Genomic DNA, 25,462 nt, shown 5'->3' on the forward strand with positions numbered 1-25,462 from the left:
CTGGTCTGACTTTACATCAGGAAAAAAAAAACATTTTTGAACCATAAACAAACAGTCCTTATTCCTAAAGAAAAGTTGCATTTTAGAGCTTTTATCAGATTCGAAACAAAGGAATCTAATAGGGTAGCTCTAGAATTCACTTCTTCCTGGGAATTCTCCATAAAAAAGGTGTCTATATCTAACTGTCCTTGTACTGTATCAGTATGAGCTTCAGTATTTGCAACATGTTTTTTCTGAGGACGATAGCAGATTTTATTAAAAGGTGGAAGAGACTCTGGAGAGATCTTCAAAATTTCAGTCATATACAGTTGTGCTCATAAGTTTACATATCCCTGACAGAATCTGTAAGATGTGTAGCATTTTAAGAAAACATGAGTGATCAAATAAAACATGTCTGTTATTTTTAATGTGTTTCAAACTAAACTATTATGCAGCACAGAATAGCACAATCATTAAACAAATCATAGCAATAATGGAAATAATAAAATGGTCCTGTTCAAAAATGTGCATACCCTTGAATGTATGGGCTGATAATATACACTCAAGTTGACACACACAGGTTGAGATGGCAATGAAGGGTAGGTATCGACAACTGTGCTTTGTTTTATTGTAATTAGTGACTGTGTATAAATAGTCAATGGGTTTCTTAACTCTTGAGAAACCCTTGTGCATTTCACCCAGGGCTGCACTGACTTTAATGATTACTGAAGCATGGGGAAAGCAAAAGAACTGTCAAAGGATCTGCAAGCAAAAGTAGTTCAACTTTATAAATCTGGAAAAGGATATCAAAAGATTTGAAAATGCCAATCAGTACTGTTCAAACTCTGATCAATCAGTGAAAAATTATGGGATCTGTTAATACCAAGCCACGGTCAGGAAGGCCAAGAAAGATTTCAGGCAAATTTGTTGGGATACAAAGAAACACCCACAAGCAACTTCTTCTGAAATACGGGCTTCTCTGAAACAAAGTGGTGTAGGTGTTTCAGCATCACAATAAGGAGATACTTGAACAAAAATTGGCTACATGGTAGAGTTGCCAGAAAAAAGCCATTGCTGCACCAACGCCACAAACAGCCTGCTTACAATATCCCAGACAGCATCTAGAGAAGCCTCCAAACTTCTGGAACAAAATAATTTGGAGTGATGAGACCAAAATGTAACTTTATAGTCACAACCATAAACGCTATGTTTGGAGAGGAGCCAACAAGGTCTATGAAGAAAAGCACACCATCCCTACCATGAAGCGAAGAGGTGGATCTCTGCTGTTTTGGAGATGTGAGAGCTATGGTGGCACAGGGAATTTAGTCAAAATTTGATGGCAGGATGAATGCAGCATCTTATCAGAAAATATTGGAGGAGAATTTGCATTCATCATTCAGGAAGCTGCTCATGGGACATACTTGGACTTTCCAACATGACCATGATCTGAAATATAAGGCCAAGTTGACCCTTCGGTGGCTGCAGCAGAAGAAAGTGAAGGTTCTGGAGTGGCCATCACAGTCTCCTGAACTCAACATCATTGAGTCACTTTGGGGAGAAGTTAAACCTGCAGTTCATGCTATCAACCAAATAATTTACAGGATCTGGAGATTTTTGCCAAGAGGAATGGGCAGCTTTACCACCTGAGAAAATAAAGGTCCTCATTCACAACTATCACAATAGACTGCAAGTTGTCATTGATGCAAAAGGGGGCAAAACATGATATTAAGAACTAAGGGTATGCAAACTTTTGAACAGGACCATTTTATTATTTCCTTTATTGCTATGTTTTGTTTAATGATTGTGCTATTCTGTAATGCATAATAGTTTAACATAAAACATTAAAAATAACAGACTTATTTTGTCTGATCACTCATGTTTTCTTAAAATGCTACACATCTTACAAATTCTGCTAGGGGGTATGTAAACTTCTGAGCACAACTGTATTTCCTGAACAATTCTACAGGCCCAATCAGGGAGATCCAAGAAAAATTCAAAATCCGCATTCTGTTCTCCATAAATTCAAGTTTACGCTGCATTTTAGAATTATCCTTCTGTAAAGCCGTGCTACAAGACTGAACCGATGTTAATTTTTCTTCACACAAAGCTAATTCCTCAGAGTCATTTTTAACAGACCGTTCCACCCTATCAATGTAATTTTTATTTTCTCATAGAAGAGATAATGCCTCCCAACCATTTAGAGAGAGTGAGAAAAATTCATAGTGATTGTTACATTCGGCGGTCTGCGAGCTATTCCTGTGGACCACCGCTTTCACTTTGTTGTGGTTGTGACATGGTTGTGGACCCCTGGTTGCTGTGTCGATGACTCCTCCCATGGGGAGGGGCCCCATGGGGAAACACAGCAATAGGCTGACTCTACAGTAAGCAACACAAGGAGAATGGAAGCTTTTATTATACAGCAACAGAGCAATGCCCGTGGAGCGAGCAGCTCTCCTCAACCACTGGGTAATCTCCGATGACAGTGTTCAGTCCGGGCACTGGTGATAAGTGCAGAGTAGGTGTCACCCGATGCTGGGAAGTGAAGGGACCGGTAGTGGTCCACGGAGCGGGGTAGGCCGAGTACCCGGTCACAGGAGATGTAGCCAGCTGTGACAGATCCCGTAGTGGTTCGCGGAGCGGAGTATGCTGAGAATCTGGGCTGTGGTGAGACAAGGTAGAGAGACTGAAGAGTAGGTACTCACAAGACTGGCAATGCTGCCAAGAATATAGCTTCCACAGTAGTGAAGGTAGAAAGGCAGACCGGAATGCCAGTGCCGTGGTGCTTTGAGGAGCAGGTAACCCAGGAAGAAGTCAGGAGCTGGCAAGGCCCTCGTGGAATGAGTTCCTAGGCATCCTTCTATGCAGGGTACCTGGAGAGAAGATAGAAGAAAGCAAGACCCTCCCGAGGAGCGGGTGCCTTGAGCGACTTTGCTGAGCAAGATACCCTAAAGGGTAGGTAGGAGCAGCAGGGCCCCCGAGGAGCGGGTACACAGGGCGTCCTAGAATCAGCATAATCCGGAGGGTTGTAGGAGTAGTTACTCTGAGCGAGCGTCTCAGAAGCGGTTGAAATTAGCTGGACCGGAATCCTTGCTCTCGTAGCAGTGTTGGAGATCAGAAGCTAAGTACCTGGAGGTAGTGACGTCATGCGGTGGGGACGCTCCCGAGGTTCCCGCCATGATGTATTCAAAGGTGAGGGTGAGGCGCGAGCAATAGGAGGCCTCAGTGAGAACATGGCGAATGCAATCGCCCATGCCAGGCCGGGGACACCGGAGAGGTCGGCGAGGTGAAGCGGAGGCAGCCATGTTTCCCAGAGGAGAGGAGAGAGAGAAAAAAAGAGGTGAGACAGAGAGGGCGCAGCCGTCTGCGACTGAAGGGCGTAACACACTTCCAGCCTGACCCAAAGAAATGCGCCACGTCCTGGAGCAATGAGGGCCCCCATGCACACTGTGTCACCACCTGCGGCAGGAGCACTGTTCCACAACTTGGTCTTGGGCCTCTAGGACTTGCAGCCAAGTCGCCGCTGGCAGGGCTCAGAATAGCGCATTCTCTTTAGGCGCATATGCTCCTTGTCTAAATTTAAAGGGACCATGGTGGGAAAGCCCCGTGGCCCTTCCTGATGAGGACACTGCCCTGGGCCTATAAAAGGCCACTTCTGCTGATACTCCAGGCCTCGGCAAAAGGTCGTCTCAATCTAAAGGTGCTTTTGCCACTGTGTTCTTGATTCCTACTTCCTGCTCCTTGTCTCCTGGCTCCTGTTCTGCTGTGTGTTATTTCTTGAGTCCTCGTCTTTGTGGTCAGTCTTCTGCTCATCTGCCTTCAGCATCTCGCCTTGTTCCTGTGGCCTTTCATGCTCCTCTTTGTTCCCCTCCATCTTGGATCGGACTTCTGGCTTGACCTCAGATTGGACCTTTGGCTTGACATTGGATTGGACTTTTGGCTTGACCTCAGATTGGATCAACACTGCTTGATCTCTGCCTGCCACTGACCAGTGTCTGCTTATCGCCTCTGATTGAACTCTACCTGCCCCGACCTCTGCTGAACACGACACTGACTGAACTCTCCCTGCTTCTGCCCACACTCCGTACCAGACTTTGTTGCCTGCTGCCTGTCCTGACCGCTGCCCAACCTGTCTCCGCGTTCGTCCACTGCACTGGCCTGCCACATCTTACAAGAGACAGGTCACCTCCACAGAGGCCCGCGCCTAAGTTCAGCTGGCCCTGGCACCCAAGGGCTCAATCTAAGGGGAACGGGGGCTGGTGTTAGTGATGCTTCAGTTAGGCCTCTGCTCCACTCAGCTCCACTTGCCAATGATGGGGACTTGTAGGGCTCCTCTCTGTGGGTTGTGTCAACTCCACCTCGACCCAAGGGTCCACTTCCAGAACAACACCTTCTTTCTTTGCCCGGCAACAAGAGGCTCTGACCTGGGGGAAGACGTAGTGAACTCTGGGGACACAAACCAGAGTATAGATTGTTGAATCAATGGACCAGTAGATACTTGAGTCAGGGAGGACACACTTTCCATTTCCTTTTGTTTTGCATGTCCAAGAAAATAATCTCTACAGAGAAATACAAGCACTGGTTGGAGCTCAGAGTTCTAGCATCCTACCTCTAGAATGCCATCTTGGATACCTTCTAGCTGTGCCGTCATTACAGAATAATACTCACCTAACAAAAATAAGATACCGCATGTTCTCAATAGCTGACCCAATGCTATGGAACTCTATATCTGAGTATCTAAGATTTACCCCAGAAACAAAGAAATTTAAACATGACCTTATTTCAAAATGCCTATAACCTAACTTAAAATCACCTGAACACAGAGCATGCACCCTCAAGAACAATGTCATTAAGAACTTATCCTCTAATCTAACTACCTTATCCCAAGAACATGTCAGTCTTTAATGTGTATGTTGTTTGACCTCATTAAGTCAATGTAATTGTTGATGTATTTTATGTCCATCAGGTTGTAAATCGTTATGATCTTTATTTGGAACGACTGTATATATAATGGCTAAGTAAATAAAGGTGCTTTTCGTCTTATCTACTTCTTAGGTACAGAGGTCTATGAGGCTCCCAGTCCTTGAGACGTCTGTAATCTCTGCAGTCTGAAAGACCTTTTTTAGGGCCAAATTAAAAATAATCCAAAGTTAATGTACATCTGAAGAAGGAACTGGTGCAGTCTGGAAAATTCATGTCCCTAATTGTCTCTGAATGATTCTTCTGTTACTTAAATAAAGAGGCATCGTAGCCTGCAAAGATTGCTCCATACATATGGGGAGAAATATAACTCAATTAATTCTGTCATTAGGGTTTTACAAGGTTTGGATTTTACAAGGTTTTGCAGAGCTTACAGACACTAGGACAGGGAGAGTGCGGCGGCTGGAAAGACCTCATCCATGGAGATGAAATCTGGTTTGAGTCGGTTGATATCTCTGGGACTACCTTTGGAGATGGGATGGAACATTGGATGACCCAGCTTGGCGTTTTTATATTGCTTTTTGGCCAAGTTGAAATGCCTGAGTAAACGAGTGCAAAGTACTAATAATCACGATAAAGCTACTCATCATAAACAAAGTCTGTGAAGGGGAGAAATTAATAATGAGTACGTGGGTCAACTCCATTTATCAAGAGTCCTAAGAGAGAGAGAACACAAATATCACATGCAAAGGAAGGCAAATACACTCATACACCCGCATCATTTGTCTCAAGGAGGGAGATAGCAGTAAACACATCAGAAGGGAGTGGCATAAACGCACAGGGTCTCAAATGGCTAGAGGATGGAATGGGGTAACATTTCTGCATGGGGGTAACCTTCATGGAGCAGCAGTTACAACCCTTAAACACCTTTCTGGGAGGACTGAATAGACCATTTTGGCCTTTATCTGCCATCATTTGCTCTGTTACTAACTGAAAGGAGAGAGAATACAGTATGCGTGAAAGAATAGTCCATCTTGACTAAATAATTTTAGCTTCTTCCAGGCAAGATACATATGTCCTGTTGGGTTCTTGTTCTAAGACCTGTCTGTTGAATTCCAGACATATAATGTGGACCGTCAGGTCCCGGACAGCGCTGGCACATCCACTGCCTACCTGTGCGGGGTGAAAGGGAATTACGGGACCATCGGTGTGACCTCTGCGGTCAAGGTGTCAGTATGCAACACCAAGGAAGAGAATAAAGTCATATCAGTGCTACAGCGAGCAAAGGCAGCAGGTACTGGCCATTTGAACAAGAGGTGGGGATCAGAGGGCCTGTGGGGTATATTCAGCGCCTCAGATTCATGAGGCTCTCTGGCTCTTCACCAAGGCAATGCTTCTCTCAAGGATGAATTGCTCATTTTAAGGTACTCACCTTTCCCACTCATCGGTCAGCATGAACCTCACTGGCATCAACCTCTATAAATGTTAGAATTATTCTACTAATCCGCTAAACATCTTTTTCTCTAGAAATATAGGTCAGCAAACAAGCTGTAGGTGAGACCTTTTTCTTGGACCAAGTTAATGCATTTGTGATGAGCTTTCAAGAGCTCTGCTCTTTTCAGGTGGATGCAGAATGAGTTAAGGATGATGTTGCCTGAATAGACATTGCAGCGGTGGGTGGGGAAGTGTTTGTGTTCAAAGCTGTGAAAGGGCGAGGGAAGGGGAAGGGGGTCTGTTTGCAATCTGAAATGTATTTGTCCATTTGGGCCACATCGTTCCTAACATTTTCTGCACTGACCTGATGAAGGGAGCAGCGCTCTCGAGAGGCGGTCACAGTCCTCACTCATTTGCTTCTTTGCTGACCTTCATTTTCTTAGCGGTCCATAGTCAGCAGCGTGCAGAGCAGGAATATACCGGCTACCTTTGGGTGAGAAATTCGGTGGCACTTATCTGGGTAAGCCTGCTGCTGACTGGAGTTCCCTAAAACGCCCGCCCAGCCACCTCTCCTGGGTGCGCGATTCGATATTTAAATGAGGGGGTCGCACTAAAAAGGAGACGCTAGGGACAACTGTGCATCCCTAGCGCCTCCTTGGCATCGAGCGCACAGGAGAGGCGCTAGCGTAAAATTTGCCGCGTTGCAAGGGCGCATTGGCCGTGCGGAAAATGTATTGGATCGTGGGGATTAGCTATTAGCCTCATCTACATGAACTTCCATGTGATGAGTGCTGTTAGCTGTGCAGAGACTTGGAGGCGCTGATCCCCGTATTGGATTGGGAGTTATGGACGCACGTCCGAACGCGCGCCCAATCACGTTAAGCCATGCGCAGAGGCTAGCGCATGGTATTGCATCAGCCCCCTAAATGTGCTTATGTAAGTGGGGCAGTGTTTGTTTGTTTGTTTTTTAACAGACTTATCCAGGAAACACTCAATAGTAGCACAATCCAGCTGAACGTAAGCTCCACCCCTTCCTCTTTTTCTCAGCTAAATTTTGCTAAATGAAAAGTTACCTGGGTGATATTTAGCTGGTGGTGGGTGGGGAAATGTTCATCAGTTACCTGGACAAACCCCTTCTGTATACCCAACCAGACACCTCTTTATCTAAAGGCCAGTGTTACGACCATGGCTGCTAGGCAGCCGCCTCACCACCAGAGGTCCCCCGCAAGCATGCTCTCCTGACTGGTTCCTCACGGTAACACCTCTTGTCTTCTCTATGTTCCAAACTTCCCTTTATAACCCTGCTTAGCATTTCCATCGATGCTTCTGCATCGAGCTCTCTTGGGCTCCCTGCTCTAGCCTTCCTTGTCTTGCTGTGCGTGTGGCCTTTGGGCCTACTGCTCTGCCTGCCTTACCTTGCTGTGCGTGTGGCCTTCGGGCCTTCTGCCCTGCCCTGCCTTGACTTGTCTTGCCGTGTGTGTGGCCTTTGGGCCTACTGCTCTACCTGCCTTGCCTTGCTGTGCGTGTGGCCTTCGGGCCTTCTGCTCTGCCTGCCTTGCTTTATTGTGCGTGCGGCCTTCAGGCCCTCAGCCCTGCCGTGAGTGTGTGGCCTTCGGGCCTTCAGCCCTGCCGTGTGTGTGTGGCCTTCGGGCCCTCTGTCCTGCCGTGTGTGTGTGGCCTTCGGGCCCTCTGTCCTGCCGTGTGTGTGTGGCCTTCGGGCCCGCTGCCCTACCGTGTGTGTGTGTGGCCTTCGGGCCCTCTGTCCTGCCGTGTGTGTGTGGCCTTCAGGCCCTCAGCCCTGCCGTGTGTGTGTGGCCTTCGGGCCTCTGCCCTGCCGTGTGTGTGGCCTTCGGGCCTCTGCCCTGCCGTGTGTGTGTGGCCTTCAGGCCCTCTGTCTTGCCATGTGTGTGGGGCCTTCGGGCCCGCTGCCCTACCGTGTGTGTGTGTGTGGCCTTCGGGCCCTCTGTCCTGCCGTGTGTGTGTGTGTGTGGCCCTTGGGGCCCCTGCCTTGCTACTAGGTACCTTGACCCAGCCTGAACTCTGACTCTGCTTGCCTGCCGCCTGCCCTGACCCAGCCTGGACCTTGACACTGTTGTCTGCTGCCTGCCCTGACCCAGTCTGGATCCTGACACTGTTTGCCTGCCATCTGTCCTGACCCAGTCTGGAAGTTGACATTGCCTTCAGCCTTACTCTGCTCCACTTTCATCATATTCAGAGACTTCCAGCCATCCCTATCTCTCTGCACCTGGAGTCACTCCAAAAGGTGGTGTCCACAACACCAGAACACAGCCCAAACGTAACAGCCAGCATCAATCTATTGGTCACCTGTTGATCAGCAGTGGCTCCGCTGAGCTCCTACAAGTTAGTTAGTTTCATGAGTAACAGCCAAGGCTTGGCAAGCTACAATTTTAGCTGATTTAAAGCCCCTCGTGTCAGTAAACCACCCGGCACCATTCTGAGTGTCTACTGTGTGCCTCCCTCATACCTGAATTGTTAAGCTGCCTCTGAGACCTCTGCTTGTACGCTGTCTTCTGATACACCATGCACCCGCCTTGGGTGAATTTCTCCTTTAAAGGGCAGGTAATATCCAAGTAATAAATAAAAGAATCTGAACAACAAAAACAAACAAACAAGAACAGTATTTTAGCAGATACACTAAACTTACTAAACGTAACCTTAATTGACTACTACAGTCTGGAACTGAGGAAGTGTCCTCTTGCGCTCAGCGGTAGTGCAGGGTTTTTCCCTTGCTTCCTGGGAAATAGCTCAGATGGCATTCCTTCCCAGACTGTGACATCTAGCCAGACCCTGACGCACCGCTCTGCTTCAGCCAGGAGAAGGGGACTCGGGATGGAGGCACTGGCTTGGCTTCTCAGTCTTTATTGGACCAGGTACTTAGGCCTCCTCATCCCCCTGAAATAGTGGCTTAATTGACCCCTGGTCCTCTTGTTGGTAGGCAGTAGCAGGCCCCAGACTGTAGTGTATCGTAACTGTGAATCTCCTCTCTCGATGCAGGGAAGTCAGTCGGGATTGTGACTACCACACGTGTGCAGCACGCCTCCCCTGCAGGCAACTATGCCCATATTGCCGACCGGGACTGGTATTCTGACGCCAACATGCCGTCCCAGGCCCTGGCTGAGGGCTGCCAGGATATAGCTTCTCAGCTAATCAGAAACGTGGATATCGATGTACGTCTGATGCTTGCCACCGTGTTCTTTGCTCGCCTGACTGTCGAGGGGGGCGCAGGGTGGACTGTAAACCTGAGGGTGTGTCTCATGAACCTTTACAGGTCATCTTTGGAGGAGGAAGAAAGTACATGACCCCTTCAGGAACTCCTGACCCCGAGTACCCTACAAACCTCAAACAACAGGGACTCCGCATGGATGGGAAGAATCTTATTGAGGAATGGAAAAAGGCAAAAAAGGTCAATGCAAGCCCCAAACCTTTTTTTTTCTCAGATTGGCTCATAGGAAGGAGAAAGAAAAATTCTTTCCTGGTTCGGGAAAAATACCTTTAGCGTTGGGTGGTACCTAGGGAAGATGCCAAGGGGCTAGAAGAGACCCTCAAGCCAGGCCAAACTGTATCATTCATGCCCTGTGCACCTTCACTTCCTTCCACCCAAACCAGGGTCTCCAGCTCTCTCTTTTATGACATAAAGCTGTCATTTCTAGTTGTTTGCTTTCCTAAAATTCCTCCGAATCTCTCTCTTTACTCCCGTAAATTTCTTGTGCGCTAGAAAAAGACTGTTACCTGCCTCACCTTAAGTTTTCTATTTGTTGTCAGGGGGCCCAGTATGTGTGGAACAAGGAGCAGCTAAACTCCATAGACACTGAGACCCTCACGACGACTCATGTTATGGGTAAGGCAACACAGCGAGCAGTCCCCGGCACATGCCTGGGGGATTAGCAAGCTTCAGCGCCTCTCGTGGCAGGAGGTCAGTCCCACGGCTAACGGCTGCTTCTAGCAAGAACACGTCCTGCGGGGAGCAGTAGGAGTTGAAACCAGGCTGGGGCGTGGACAGGTTCAGATTCCATAATCACCGAGCACGGCCGGGCCAGGCCTGGATTTACCCCCATAGAATCTGTGGATTTGCTGTTCTGATGTCTCCAAGAACAGCAGAACTACAGGGCTTTGGAGGTAATTTTCAAAGGAGGTGCGTGCTTAAATGTAACATACTATTGTAGCAATTTTCAAAAGTCATTTATTCAAGTAAAGTGCACTTATACGAGTAATCTCGTGGACAATTCAATGGCATTTATTGTAGCAATTTTCAAAAGCCCACTTACTTTAGTAAATGCTTTTTAAAATCAGACCCATTGTATATAAATCCTACAAAATCAGCAGCATGGCAGGAACTGACATCCACATCTTTTTTACATTTAGGGACTTCTTATTCTATTGATTTCAGGAAACCTTTTTCAAATTTGGGTACACAAAATTTAATTTTTGCTTGGCAGTTTCCTCCTGCTCGTTTGGGTTTCCAGCTGAATCAGAACCAGCCTCCTTTGTGCTATGACACCAAGAACACTGATTTCGGGCTCGCCATGGATTTTTTTTCCGGTTTTCTATCCCCTCCCACATGACTAGGCCCCAGTCATTACAGTCTTGCACCAGGATGCTCTCTGGAGCATTGTAGCCCGTGGGCTGTGAATCCGGCCTCTAGCTATCACCGCTGCATGATGGCTGGCATTTCTTCCCTCCGTGGCATCCTCGGCCCTGGCCGGCCGAAGAATGGGAGACGTCACGTCTTCCATGAAAGAACATTAAGAGAGCAAATCCCTGGGGCTTCCTGTTCCACCTCGAGTGTGTCCCCTCCTGGGCACGTGCTATGTTTCTCTGCCTGCTATGCACTTCCTCTTCTGCAGGTTTATTTGAACCCGGAGACATGAAGTACGAATTGAATCGGAACGCAACTTCAGATCCTTCAATTATAGAACTGACAGAAAAAGCCATCAGACTCCTCAGCAGAAACCCCAAAGGATTCTTCCTCTTTGTTGAAGATAAGTTCACTTTCTCTGTTTTCATTTTATATATAGTTAGGATTGTCAGATTTTGTTTTAAAGTTATTTTGGGTTTTTTTAAAATTGTAAATGGGCATAAGGAGACTGGTGTTGTACTGCTGCACAGACATGTCAGACAGTCACTAGAGGAGCTCAAGACAGCGGACCGTGCATCTCACGGAGATACCTGGCAGAAGGCAATACCCAGACCCTGCCGGCCTCTCAATTTCCAAACGAGGATTGTTGTTCCTTTCTTAAGCATTTGAAGAGACTAATGTTTTATATTGATATGAATAAAGGTCGTGACATCTACATCTCTCTTGTGAGGGAGGAGGAGGGCTGTCTTAAAGCAAGAGTTCCACCCCTAAGATGTTGGTGGGTTTGAAGGTTTGCAGTGTACCCCATTGTATCTCAGGCAAATTTATATAAGTTACCTCATGTAGGGCATGCTTTTGAAAATGGAATGGCTTTCATAATCTACCTCCTAGATAATAAGAATTGTATTACACAATTGACTGGCTTATTACACTAGAAGGAGTTAGACAGGATAACTCAGTGCTGATTGCATGTTCTATAGAACACAGTAAACGACAACAGGAAAAGACCCAAGTGCCCCATCCAGTCTGCCCAACAAGCTTTTATTATTATTTTTTTATGGGTAGAAACCACCACTCCATGCAGATTAACCCCATGCCTTCTGTACCTTCCAGAATTCCGCTGTCAGCAATTTTTGGAAGCTCAAAGCTTAGTAGTAGAAGAGAGAACCTTTAAAGTGGAAGGGGGCAGTGAGGGAGCAGGAAGGGGTCTCTAGAGGGCAACTGAGGGAGTTCCACTTTTGGCATAAATCTTCCCAACAAGATCAAAATGGATGAATCCCTGTAAGGAGAATACTAAAATGCATGAATGTCTTTAAGGAGAGAACTGAAATGCACGAATGTCTTTAAGGAGAATATTGAAATCACCTTGCTGGTGGCTGAAGAAAATTGCTTTTTGGGGAGAAGTAAACTATTGGGCCACATACTTTAGTGTGTTTGTGTGTCTGTACTAAATAGCTAGTCAGAAAGCAGGCAGAAGCCAGGAGTTTGGGTGATTTGATTTCCCTCCCTTCCATCCACCCCAGCTCATCCTTTGATTTATAGGTAGGAGACATTTTCACATAAATAAAAAAAATAAAAATTAATCATCCTTTTAACTTAAACACAGGATTGCCCCAGGCTTATCAAGAGGCTAAGAATCCCCTTGTAAGTCACTACCTGATAAATAATGAATACTCTAATACATTTAAAAGACTCAATTTGTTCACATCCCTACTCCCATAGCAACCTAAACTTAACTAGGAGCTGAACCAAATCAGAATGAAGGTAGCAGTCCAACAGCAAGAAGGGGGCCTTCCAGCCTTTTGCTTCGAGTGTCACATGTATGATTGTTTTACCTCACAATATGGAATAACAATTATATTCTCACAATTCAGCAGCAATCTTATAGTGCTGTTAGACTTTATTACTCTGCCTTATATATAATCATAGGTCAGTCCAAAGAATGTTTTTGAATTTTTATAATATTGCACAATGTGACATCCTCCACCATTTAAAATATCAAAACTGATCTTCCATCATTCCTTAGTGTAATTACACTGAAACATGACTTATCTCTAGTTTGTAGAAATCATTTCTCGCCCGTCAATTTCCAACGTTACGGTACCAATGCCAACATTGGAGGGGAAGCAGACAGAGAGGTATATAGATGAGACCTTCAGAGACATAGTAGCCAAGTCCCAATTCTAGTCTGGCAGCCCTTGTGCTGCCTTGGAGGAGGAAGGCCTCCTGGTTGGAGAGCATCAACCTGATATGACAGGAAGTGATCCTGTAGCAAGGACCTGCTCTCCAGGTGATGCATTGTCCTCTCAAACCAAGGATGTATTTCCCAGGGCTACTGCCCAAGACAGAAGGGTTTAGTGGCCATCGTAATTGGTGATTCTATTATTAGGAATGTAGATAGCTGGGTGGCGGGTGGGCGTGAGGATCGTCTGGTAACATGCCTACCTGGTGCGAAGGTGGCGGATCTCACGCGTCACCTAGATAAGATTTTAGGCAGTGCTGGGGAAGAGCCAGCTGTGGTGGTACATGTGGGCACCAACGACATAGGAAAATGTGGGAGGGAGGTTCTAGAAGCCAAATTTAGGCTCTTAGGTAGAAAGATTAAATCCAGAACCTCCAGGGTAGCATTCTCTGAAATGCTCCCTGTTCCACACGCAGGTCACCAGAGGCAGGCAGAGCTCCAGAGTCTCAATGCGTGGATGAGACGATGGTGCAAGGAAGAGGGATTCAGTTTTGTTAGTAACTGGGGAAACTTTTGGGGAAGGGGGGAGTCTCTTCCAAAGGGATGGGCTCCACCTTAACCAGAGTGGAACCAGACTGCTGGTGCTAACCTTTAAAAAGGAGATAGAGCAGCTTTTAAACTAGAACAAAGGGGAAAGCCGACAGTCGCTCAGCAGCGCATGGTTCGGAGAGAGGTATCTTCAAAGGATACTAATGATGCATTAGAATTGGGGCATCCCGACAGTGAGGTTCCAATAATAAAAAAAAAAGTCCATGTACCTATAAGTAAAGAATCACCTGAGCTAAAAGATTCCAAATTATCCCTGACAACTGAAAATCAGGTTGTTAATACAAAGAAAAGCACACTTTGAAATGTTTGTATGCTAATGCCAGAAGTCTAAGAAGTAAGATGGGAGAATTAGAATGTATAGCAGTGAATGATGACATAGACTTAATTGGCATCACAGAGACTTGGTGGAAGGAAGATAACCAAAGGGACAGTGCTATACCGGGGTACAAATTATATCACAATGACAGGGAGGATCAACTTGGTGGCGGGGGTGGTGCTTTATGTCCGGGAGGGTATAGAGTCCAACAGGATAAAGATCATACAAGAGACTAAATGTACAATCGAATCTTTATGGGTAGAAATCCCTTGTGTGATGGGGAAGAGAATAGTGATAGGAATATAGTACCGTCCGTCCACCTGGTCAAGATTGTGAGGCGGACAATGAAATGCTAAGAGAAATTAGGGAAGCTAACCAAATTGGTAGTGCAGTAATAATGGGGGATTCAATAATTCCAGTATTGACAGGGTGAATGTAACATCAATTTTGAATTAATCAAAGGAAGGGGGACAGTAAGTCCCCAAGTTTTTATTATATCCCTGTTTTATTGTAACTGCAACTTTGTCTCTCAGCACCTGTTAATGTTCTTATTATATCACCTTTGCACCCCTAGTTAATTGTAAACCGGCATGTTGCGATTCCAATCGCGAATGCCGGTATAGAAAAACTCAAAATAAATAAAATAAGTAAATCCATGGCTCTAGCATTAAACTTTTAAAAGGGAACCTTTGACAAAATGAGGAAAATAGTTAAAAAAAACAAACAAACTGAAAGGTGCAGCTACAAAGTCAAATAGTGTGCAACAGGCATTGATATTGTTTAAAAATACCATCTTAGAAGCGCAATCCAGATGTATTCATGTATTAAGAAAAGTGGAAGGAAGGCCAAACGATTGCTGGAATGGTTAAAAGCTGAGGTGAAAGATGCTATTTTAGCCAAAAGATCTTCATTAAAAAATTGGAAGAAGGATGTATCAGAGGAAAATAGGATAAAGCATAAGCACTAGAAAGTAAAATGTAAGACATTGATAAGACAGGCTAAGAGAGAATTTGAAAAGAAGTTGGCCGTAGAGGCAAAAACTCATAATAAAAACTTTTAAATATATATCTGAAGCAGCCTGCGAAGGAGTCAGTTGGACCATTAGATGATCAAGGGGGTTAAAGAGGCACTTAGAGAAGATAAGGCCATTTGTGGAAAGATTAAACAATTTCTTTGCTTCAGTGTTTACTGAAGAGGATGTCAGGGAGATACCTATTCCGGAGACTGTTTTCAAGGGTAATGAATCAGATGAATTGAACCAAATTGAAGATGTAGTAGGCCAAACTGACAAACTGAAAAGTAGTAAATCACCTGGACTGGATGGTATACACATCTGGGTTCTGAAAGAATTAAAAAATTAAATTTCAGATCTATTAGTAAAAATTTGTAACCTATCATTAAAATTGTCCATTGTACCTGAAGACTGGAGGGTGGCCAATGTAACCATGATATTTAAAAAGGGCTCCAGGGGAGATCCAGGAAACGATAGACCAGTGAACCTCACTTTAACGCTGGGATAAAGAATAAAATCACAGAACATTTAGATAGACCTGGTTTGATGGGACACAGCCACATGGATTTACCCAAGGGAAGTCTTACCTCACAAATCTCCTACATTTTCTGAAGGGGTGAATAAACATATGGACAAAGGTGAAACAGTAGATGTGGTGTATTTGGATTTTCAGAATGCGTTCGAAAAAGTCCTTCATGAGAGGCTTCTAAGAAAACTAAAAAGTCATGGGATAGGAGGCAATGTCCTTTTGTGTATTGCAAATTGGTTAAAAGACAGGAAACAGAGTAGGATTAAATGGTCTGTTTTCACATTGGAAAAAGTTAAACAGTGTAGTGCCTCAGGGATCTGTACCAGGACTGGTGCTTTTTAATATTTTTATAAATAATCTGGAAAGGAATACGACGAGTGAGGTGCTTAAATTTGCAGATGACACAAAATTATGCAGAGTAGTTAAACCTCAAGCGGATTGTGATAAATTGCAGGAGGATCTTGTGAGTCTAAAAAATTGGGCATCCAAGTGGCAGACGAAATTTAATGTGGACAAGTGCAAGGTGATGCATATAGGGAAAAATAACCCTTGCTGTAGTTACACGATGTTAGGTTCCACATTAGGAGTAACCACTGAGGACAGAGACATAGGTGTCATAGTGGATAACACATTGAAATCGTCGGCTGAGCGCTGTGGCAGTCAAAATAACAAACAGAATGTTAAGAATTATTAGGAAGAAAATAGTGGATGTCATAATGCCTCTGTATCGCTCCATGGTGAGACCGCACCTTGAATACTGTGTACAATTCTGGTTGCCGCATCTCAAAAAAGATATAGTTGCGATGGAGAAGGTACAGAGAAGGGCAACCAAAATGATAAAGGGGATGGAACAGCTCCCCTATGAGAAAAGGCTGAAGAGGTTAGGACTCTTCCGCTTTGAGAAGAGACGGCTGAGGGGGGAATATGATAAAGGTCTACAAAATTATGAAAGGACTTGTATAGGTAAATGTAAATCGGTTATTTACTCTCTCAGACAACAAAAGGACTAGGGGGCACTCCATGAAGTTGGCAAGTAGCTAATTTAAAACAAATCAGAGAAAATTATTTTTCACTCAACCCATAATTAAGCTCTGGAATTCACTGCCAGAGAATGTGGTTATGGCAGTTATTGTAACTGGGTTTAAAAAAGGCTTGGATAGGTTTCTAGATCAGAAGTCCAAAAAATGCTATTAATCAATAAGGATTAGTAGCTAGGGGTCAATTTTAAGACCCACATGCATGTGTCCATGTGTGCACGGCTCCCGCCATGCGCGCCAGATTTTAAAATACATGCGCAAATGTGAGACGGCCCGCAACTCGTGCACGCAAGGGGTATTTTATAATCTACGCACGGCAATGCAATTGGCTAGTCCCCAGTTCCATCCCAGTCTGCTCCAATTAAGGAGCAGAATGGAAGGGAACTTCCCTAACCCTAACCCTACCCTTCCCCTTCCTACCTTTTCTCCTCTCCTCCCCAATCCCTAGCCTAACCCTACCTAACTCCTAATTTTTTATTTTAATACTTACTGCTCCTCCGGAGCAGAAGTATCATCCACACACCAACCAGCTGGCCGGCATTGGATGATGCTTCCCTTGGGCAGCGGCTAATGACCTTGTTATGCTCCAACTGTGTCTCTGGAGGAGAGGGGTCCTCCACAGAGACTACAGGGAACAAGTGCCTCACCTGGTCAACAGATCCTATTTTGGAGGGCCCTGGGGAGCTGTAGAAATGGTGGCCATCTTGAGTCCATGTGGCAAGAAGCAGACAGTAGCAAAGGAGCACAAGAGTCCCCTCCCCATTATCTCCTGTGGGTTTTTCCTCAGGAGAAACCTGGAAGCAGTGGGGGAGCCAGATGAAGACATGGTTGGAGTCCAGTACTTCAGAGGGTTTTTCCACAGATTTTGTCTTGCTGTTCCATAAGGCCTATATGGCGAAAAGGGGAATGGAGAGCAAACGTCTGTCTTCCCAGAAGTCCCCACACCTGGCTAAGAAGTTTAGACTGGCTAAGCCAGCAAGGTCTGGGGGGGGGGGGGGGGCTTTTTCGTCTCCTGGGATTTGCCCAGCCGTCGGGAGAGGAGGAAATCATGGAGGATTCGGATGGCTCGGACGGCTTACAAGAGGATCCAGGATATGACCCAGGGGGTAATCCGGATGACCCGGTCACCATGTTAAAGGATAGAATGCCTGATGTATATAAGGATTTGTCAGATCCTGAAGAGGTGCCTGTCACAGAAGGAGATGATCTTATAGTAGTGTGCTTGTTCCAAAAGGAGAAACTGCGTCCTCTTCTTCTCCATGTTTTGCTCGAGCTGGGGATCAAGGTTGCACAGGAGGACTCAGACAATGAAAGATTGGACCTGGTCCTGGATTGGCTGTGCAGACCATCAAAGACTATCCCTTTACCAAAGAAGATGAAAAAGTTGGTTGTCCGGGAATTGGATACTCAAAGCGGGCCTAAAGGTAGCTAGGGTGATGGCTAAGTTGTATCCCTTGCTGGAAGAGAGCTTGGAGCTCTTGAGGCTTCCTAAGGTGGATGCGGTGATTTCAGAAGTTACTAAGAAGATGACATCCCAGTGCCAGTGTCCACCATGTTGAAGGATGTTCAGTACTGGAAGTTGGAGATTCAGTTAAAAAGGATGTTTGATGTCTCGGCCTTGAGCCTTCAGGCAGCAGTCTGTGCCAGTCTAATGAAGCGTGCATGTTTGTGCTGGGTGCAAAAGACACAGGAGAAGGTATCAGTCCTTGCAATGTCTGGAGCCGATGCCAAGCAGCCAGCCTGATTGAAAGCAGGGGTGGCCTATGTGGCGAATGCGTTGTACGACATGGTCAGGACTTCTGCCAGGTACATGGTCTCCATGTTGACGTCCTGGAGAATTCTGTGGTTGTGTAATTGGTCAATTGTCAAGGTGGGACGAAGAGTCATCAGATAGCTCAGAAAGCCCAGGAGCTATTTGTTTGGGCAGAGACATATATCAGGCTTAGTGGCATCTCACGTGACTGGAGTGGACAATGTCCAGGTGAATTATCTAAGCAGGCAGCAGCTAGATCCAAGGGAGTGGGAGTTGTCAGCAGAGGCCTTTGCTCTTTTCTGGTCCAGCTGGGGCAGTCTCCACCTAGATCTCATGGCGTCATGAGGGAATGCCAGGGTAAAGCAGTTCTTCAGCCACAGAAGGGTTCGAGGGGATCAATGCTCAAGTCCAGCCTTGGCCAAAAAGGCTTCTTCTGTTTGTGTTTCCCCCATGGCCCTTCATAGGACAAGTGGTGCGTCACATAAAGCAGCATCCCAGTCGGGTGATTCTCATAGCTCCAGAGTGACCGTGCTGTCCGCAGTTTGCAGACCTAGTTCATCTAGTGATAGATGGTCCCATCCAATTGGATCATCTGCATGAATTGCTGCATCAAGGACCCATCTTTTGGACCCGGTGAATCATTTTTTTCTCATGGCTTGGCTTTTGAAAGGTGGTGGTTGAGCTTAAAGGGGTACTCGGAGTCAGTAATTGCCACTTTGCTTCAGACTAGGAGAAAGGCTACCTCTTTGGCGTATATCTGTGTATGGAAAGTCTTTGAGACATGGTGCGTGGAGGAAAGCCTAGAGCACTTACGAGTGGGCATTTCTCAGGTCTTGGCCTTTTTGCAGAGGGGCTTGGAAAAGGGATAAGCTTATAACTCGCTCTAATTATAGGTAGCAGCCTTAGGATGTCTTTGAGGCAGTTTACAAGCAATGCCCTTGGCTTCCCATCTGGACATTGTTCATTTTCTTAAGGGAGTGAAACATTTGTGTTTGCTGGTCCATAGATTTTGTCCATCGTGGAACCTTAATCTGGTACTTTGGGTTATATGTGTTTCCCCTTTTGAGCTGTTAATGTGGAATCTGTTCCAGATGGATTCATGGAAGGAGGAACCAAAAGAGTTTCCCTTCTCAGGGACCTGAGTCGGGGGAGAGCACAGGACGAAGGCGGTGAGAGAAGGGAGTGTGCCTGGAGCCGGCTCAGCCCTTTAAAGGGCTCTAGTGGAGCGGATTGTGACGTCGGGGCTTCCGTGGGCGGGCTTACCGGGTAAGAGGCTCCCTTCCTTAAACTTTTAAATTTCGTGCCGGTGATTGCTCGGTGTTGGTCTACATAGCGGCTCTCCCCTCTGGCATCTCAAGTAGGGGTACCATGAAGAAGGTTTCAATCCAAGGTTGTAACTGCTCAGGGAGGGGATAAGAACTTGATATCTCCCTCAGCTGTGTTTTCCTCTTTGCATGAGGCATTTTAATCAAAAAGAAAAACGCTTTCAGGTAAAAGAGTGGAGATACCGTTCTTCAGCATGTTCTCCCCCTCTGTTTGTCTTGTTCAATAAAGCAAAGAAGGGAAATAAGGCTTCTAAAGCCACCATTGCTCGCTGGTTGAAGGAAACAATCTTTTCATCTTATCTCTGTAAAGGGTCGAGTGGTTACAAAGGGGTTGCGGGCCATTCTACTAGGGCGCAGGCAGCTTCCTGGGCGGAGTGTCAGCTGGTATCACCAGAGGAGATTTGTCGAGCGGCAACATGGTCTTCCCTGCACGTTTTTGCAAAACACTACTGCTTGGATGTTCGGGTGCCCGAGGAGGCCATGTTTGGGGCAAGTGTGTTACGCGTGGGTCTTTAGAGTGCCTGCCCAGTGTAGAGGAGCGTGGGTACATCCCACTTGTCTGGACTGATCTGGGATATGAACAGGAAAGGAAAATTGGTTTTTACCTGCTAATTTTTGTTCCTAAAATACCACAGATCAGTCCCCTTAGCATACAAAAGACCTTTGTCGCTTCTGTACACTGTTTATGCCGTTCTGTAGATGTTTTGTATATATGTGGAGGGATTTAATTTCCCTCTTGCGTACGGGGCTCCAGGTTAAGGCGCTCCTACTGGGTTTTCTCAGCTCGCCCTGGTTGGGGGTGTTAGTTGGTTATCAGAGTGAAGATCTTGGCTTGGGTACAGGTCAATACTGAGGGACTGCAGGTGGCACTCTCGGTTATGTAGCAGTGCCTCAAAGTTTTATTCTCTGCTTCCATCTGCTGGTAGGGATGCAAAACCCACTTGTCTGGGCTGATTTGTGGAATTCCAGGAACGAAAATTAGCAGTAAGAACTCATTTTCCTTTAATACATTTCAGTACTATTGTTTAAAAATATTATTGCATTTCAGTATTCTTGCTTAAAAACATTAATTCATTTGAGTACTCTCACTTAAAGACAATAATGCGTTTCAATACTATCGCTTAAAGACATTAATGCATTTCTGTACTCTCCTTAAAGGCATTAATGCATTTCAGTACTTTCACCTAAAAACATTAAAGGGTCGATTTTCAAACCCAGGCGTGCGTAAAAGCCCCGGGTTTACGCGAGTGGCTGGGCCGTTTGCCGCCGTGCCAGGGGGATCACGCGCCGGCAGGGTGCCGGTGCACGCAACTTGCGCCTGCTCCGAGGCAGGAGCAAAAGGTGAGATATAAAAAATCTGGCTAGTTAGGATAGGGATAGGGGGAGGACAGGATAGGGGAAGGGGAAGGGAGGTTAGGTTAAGGGGGTTGGGAAGTTCCCTCCCAGTCTGCTCCTTAATAATCCACACAAGCACCAAAACTAAAGAAGCCACTGTCCAAAATGTCTGGCCTCCCTATGCTCATTGAAGTTTGGGTTTTAGCTATGGGCCCTCCATACAGGTTGCCTCAGTGTCTTTTTGGAAGCCTGATGCAGCCATGCCACCACTATTAGCATCACCACAGTGGCATTTTTGGAATCGTCATTCACTCTTAACCCATGGTGTTTGGGTTATAACTGCTGCGCTGCACAAGTTACCCCCGATGCCAGATTTATTAATCCCTGATTTATGTTCACGAGGCAGAATTGACCATGGACACCACGATGGGAAAGCAAAGCAGGCTCTGATGGAGGCTGTCATGTTTGACCGAGCCATCCAGAAAGCCGGCGAGATGACCAAGGAATCGGAAACCCTGACTGTGGTCACTGCTGACCACTCACATGTCTTCAGCTTTGGTGGATATACTCTACGTGGCAACTCCATCTTTGGTAAGTGATGTGTGAAATGGATTCCCCAAGATCTATCCTGATATATTCTCTGTGTAAGGGATCTATTTCAGCAACAATGACCCTTAGGGTGTGGTATTTCCTGGTAGTTAAATCCCTGATAGTTGGAGTTGAGGTCTATAAAATAATAAGTGGAGTAGAACGGGAGAATGTGAATAAATTGTTTACTCTTTCAAAAAGGTACAGAGTAGGGGACACACAATGAAGTTACTAGGCAATACTTTTAAAAATAATAAAGAGAAAATATTTTTTTACTCAGCGCATAATTTAAACTCTGGAATTCGTCGCCAGAGGATGTGGTAAAAGCTGTTAGTGTAGCTGGGTTTAAAAAAGATTTGGACACATTCCTGGAAGGAAACGTCCATAAACCATTATTAAGGTGGACTTGGGGAAATCTACTTCTTGTCCCTGGGATGAGCAGCTTGGAAACTATCGACCTTCTGAGATCCTGGCATGTACTTGTGACCTGGATGGGCCCCTATACTAAGTTTGATGGACCTTTAATCTGACTCACCTTGGCAAGTCTTGAGGGCATTAAGCAGAAGAAAGTGACTGAAAACTGAGGGACTTATCGCTATTATAAACTTCCCATGGGAAATTTTAAATTACCATAAAGCTAACGCAGTTTAATTCTGAGCCTGTTTTAGAGTTGTAGTGATTAAAGATGGATCGATTTCTGTATTGCAACAATCACACTCCAAATAGGTGGTACTCCAGCTAGGGTGTGGTTTTCTCCCACGTTTGTATTGCTGTGTGTGATCAAAGAAAGGTGAGGCCTTCTCTACTCTGTTTATTTCAGAGGCTCCTCCCTAACTCTGTGAACTTTATAGCACTCCATAGGCTCTCCTCACCTTAATTTCAGAGGGGACAACTCCCAGGGGGTACATTGTACCTGTGGACCTTGAGAAGTGCCACAAGTACAAAGAATCTGCTGACCTGTGCCGGTAAAAACCTCTCTGGAAAGTTCGGCGGGCAGATTTGAACATGGCGATCCCACCCTGAGAATGCACGCACGCTTCTCCCCGCACTCAGGAGGCTAATCCTTAAAACCGGCACTCCACCCGGGACGAGCCAATGAAAACAGCGCTGCCGCCAGTTGCCGCTGTGAGCACAGGACTTAGATTAGGCCTGGACTTTGTCGTGTGGGTTACGGTGTTCGTCAGATCACAGAGAGAGAGAGAGATTTTCAGAAATTAAAACACTTAAACCGTAAGGCAGCAGCAGTCCAAAAGGCGTACCAAGGAGCCTTTTTAAAAGGGTTTCGTGGCCTAACTCTGAGGTGAATTTTAAGACCCGCGCGCGCGTGTCTGTGCACGATTACCAGCTCGCGCACGTGCACGTGGAGGTTTTATAACAAACGCGCGTCTGATATAAAATCGGCTACATGGGCGTTCATGTGAACGCGAATTTATATTGACGCACGCATGTGTGCTCAAACGCTGCCTCAATTGCACGAGTGGGGGCATTTTAGTACATACGCGAGCCCACACGATTACCTGTTTCCCCAGTTCGTTCCCAGTTCACCCCAGTAAAGGAGAGGACTTCCTAAACCCCTCTGGCTAACTTGCCTCCCTTTTACCCTACTAGCCCCGACCCTTAAAACCCCGCTGAAGTACGGGGTTTTAAGGGTCGGCGTGTAAGTCATATCCATGTTGCCCCGCCTCAATCCATCCATTGCCTGCCCCCAAGATATTTGGCTGTCTACTTAGCCAGATAAATACTTATCTGAACATAGCCAGAAATTCAGTGGCTGCCGCTTAGCTGGATAAGTCCCTATTTATCTGGATAAGTAGCGCTAAGTATCGGCCTCCGAATGCATAGTATTGGATTTTCTACGCTCTGCCTGTAATCTTGGTGTGCAAAAGTGCCTGAAGAAAAAGGAGATGCATATCTCTGTGTGTACTAGTAATACCTTCTACAAAGCATGGGTGGTTTGTGCTGCTGTTATCATTGGATAACCATCTGGTGCGTCGCTTGCATGGAATACAGGAACTGGTCATTCTTACACTGAAAGCCTCGTCCTCATTTCTTTATCTGTAACAGGTTTGGCACCAAAACTGGCAATGGACGGGAAAGCCTACACTTCAATTCTCTATGGGAACGGACCTGGCTACTTCAACAATACACGTCCAGATGTCAACCACACAGTCAGTGGTAAGTAAACTGTAGTCCGAGCACCGGCTCCAGATTTTCAGGACCAGTTGGATCCTGTCCTGGTTTTGCCCCATCGTAAGCAGGGACGTGTAATCTTGCTTTTCTAAGGAACTGCAATAGGGAACCACAAGTCCCTGCATGCAATGGGGTAAGACCAAGACTGGATCAACCTGTCCTGAAAACCTGGAGCCAACTGGCAATCCTACTGAGCCACCCTGCGTGCACGTCCTCTCTGAAGGGTGAGTGACAGGAGACAGGAACAATAGGCTTACGTGTTCTTGGCTGCTGGTTTGAGAGGGGAGAGTCGTCCTCAGTGTAGCTGGAGATCTTCCTAAGTATATTGGACAAAGGACAGTTTTAGTTTAACTTTGGCTGTATGAGAGGTCCAACACATTTTTAGATGTTTGCGGTTGGACACAAAGCAAGGAGAGTGCTGTTGGACACAAGTTATTGTGAGAAGGTATTTCAGCGCGGTTCTGTGCCATTCACAACAGGTTTTGCTGCAGAGGTACAGGACTCAATCTTCCAGAAAGTTCAATGGGCTAGAAAGTGGCCGCGGAGATTGCCCATTCTCCTGTGAGTTTCTTTGAACTGGAGTTTAGGCTTTAATTGAGATGAACCTGGCTGTCAGCTGGCAGGTGTTACCTGTTTTAGTGGGGTTTGGACTGGGAGAGAAGGAGCTCTGGCAAGAGGAATTATATTTTGAGCTGGTTTCTCGCTGGCACAGATGCTGAGGAGTTTCTTTAACATGAGTAATGATTTCTTAGACTGTGAACTGTGACAGGTCTTGTTTTAGTTAGCTTTGGACATCCTAATTTGAAGGTGGCGGTGATAGAGAGATCTTTAGTACAAATTCAGCTGTTACCACTATCGGCTTCTCTCCTTCAGATCCTTTAATTGTGGTGACCATGTCAATTCTTTCCTGATTATCAGTTTCTTGAATATTCTAAATTTAAAAAAATAAACATTGAAAATGAAGGCAGATAAAGCCTGAAAGACCTATCCAGACATTCCCATTCCTGATGCAGCATTACAGAGTCAATCTGGAATCAGGTCTTACACTCTCATCCCCGACTCTAACTATCCTCTGTGCTTATCCCAGGCTATAACTCTCACTCTCCCACAGCCAAGGATCCTCTGTGCTTATCCCAGGCTATAACTCTCACTCTCCCACAGCTAAGGATCCTCTGTGCTTATCCCAGGCTATAACTCTCACTCTCCCACAGCTAAGGATCCTCTGTGCTTATCCCAGGCTTTACCTCTCACTCCCTCACAGCTAAGGATCATCTGTGCTTATCCCAGGCTTTACCCCTCACTCCCCCACAGCTAAGGATCCTCTGTGCTTATCCCAGGCTTTACCTCTCACTCCCCCACAGCTAAGGATCCTCTGTGCTTATCCCAGGCTTTACCCCTCACTCCCTCACAGCTAAGGATCCTCTGTGCTTATCCCAGGCTTTATCTCTCACTCCCCCACAGCTAAGGATCCTCTGTGCTTATCCCAGGCTTTACCCCTCACCACTAAGGATCCTCTGTGCTTATCCCAGGCTTTACCTCTCACTCCCCCACAGCTAAGGATCCTTTGTGCTTATCCCAGGCTTTACCCCTCACTCCCCCACAGCTAACGATCCTCTATGCTTATCCCAGGCTTTACCCCTCACTCCCCCACAGCTAAGG

The 25,462-nt window shown here is 46.0% G+C and overlaps 1 protein-coding gene across 1 annotated transcript in view; it reads left to right on the plus strand.

Annotated features, from left to right (window-relative positions):
- The window catches only part of LOC115099606 (intestinal-type alkaline phosphatase-like), a 49,659-nt gene that overhangs the window by 18,436 nt on the left and 5,761 nt on the right, over positions 1–25,462 (plus strand). Inside the window, exons 4-10 of the mRNA XM_029617339.1 lie at positions 6,016–6,190; positions 9,346–9,518; positions 9,620–9,754; positions 10,114–10,189; positions 11,196–11,330; positions 21,425–21,616; positions 23,678–23,788. Coding sequence (XP_029473199.1) covers positions 6,016–6,190; positions 9,346–9,518; positions 9,620–9,754; positions 10,114–10,189; positions 11,196–11,330; positions 21,425–21,616; positions 23,678–23,788 — 997 coding nt within the window. The remainder of the gene's footprint in view (positions 1–6,015; positions 6,191–9,345; positions 9,519–9,619; positions 9,755–10,113; positions 10,190–11,195; positions 11,331–21,424; positions 21,617–23,677; positions 23,789–25,462) is intronic.

Source organism: Rhinatrema bivittatum, chromosome 9 (assembly GCF_901001135.1).
Source record: "Rhinatrema bivittatum chromosome 9, aRhiBiv1.1, whole genome shotgun sequence".
Classification (NCBI taxonomy): Eukaryota; Metazoa; Chordata; class Amphibia; order Gymnophiona; family Rhinatrematidae; genus Rhinatrema; species Rhinatrema bivittatum.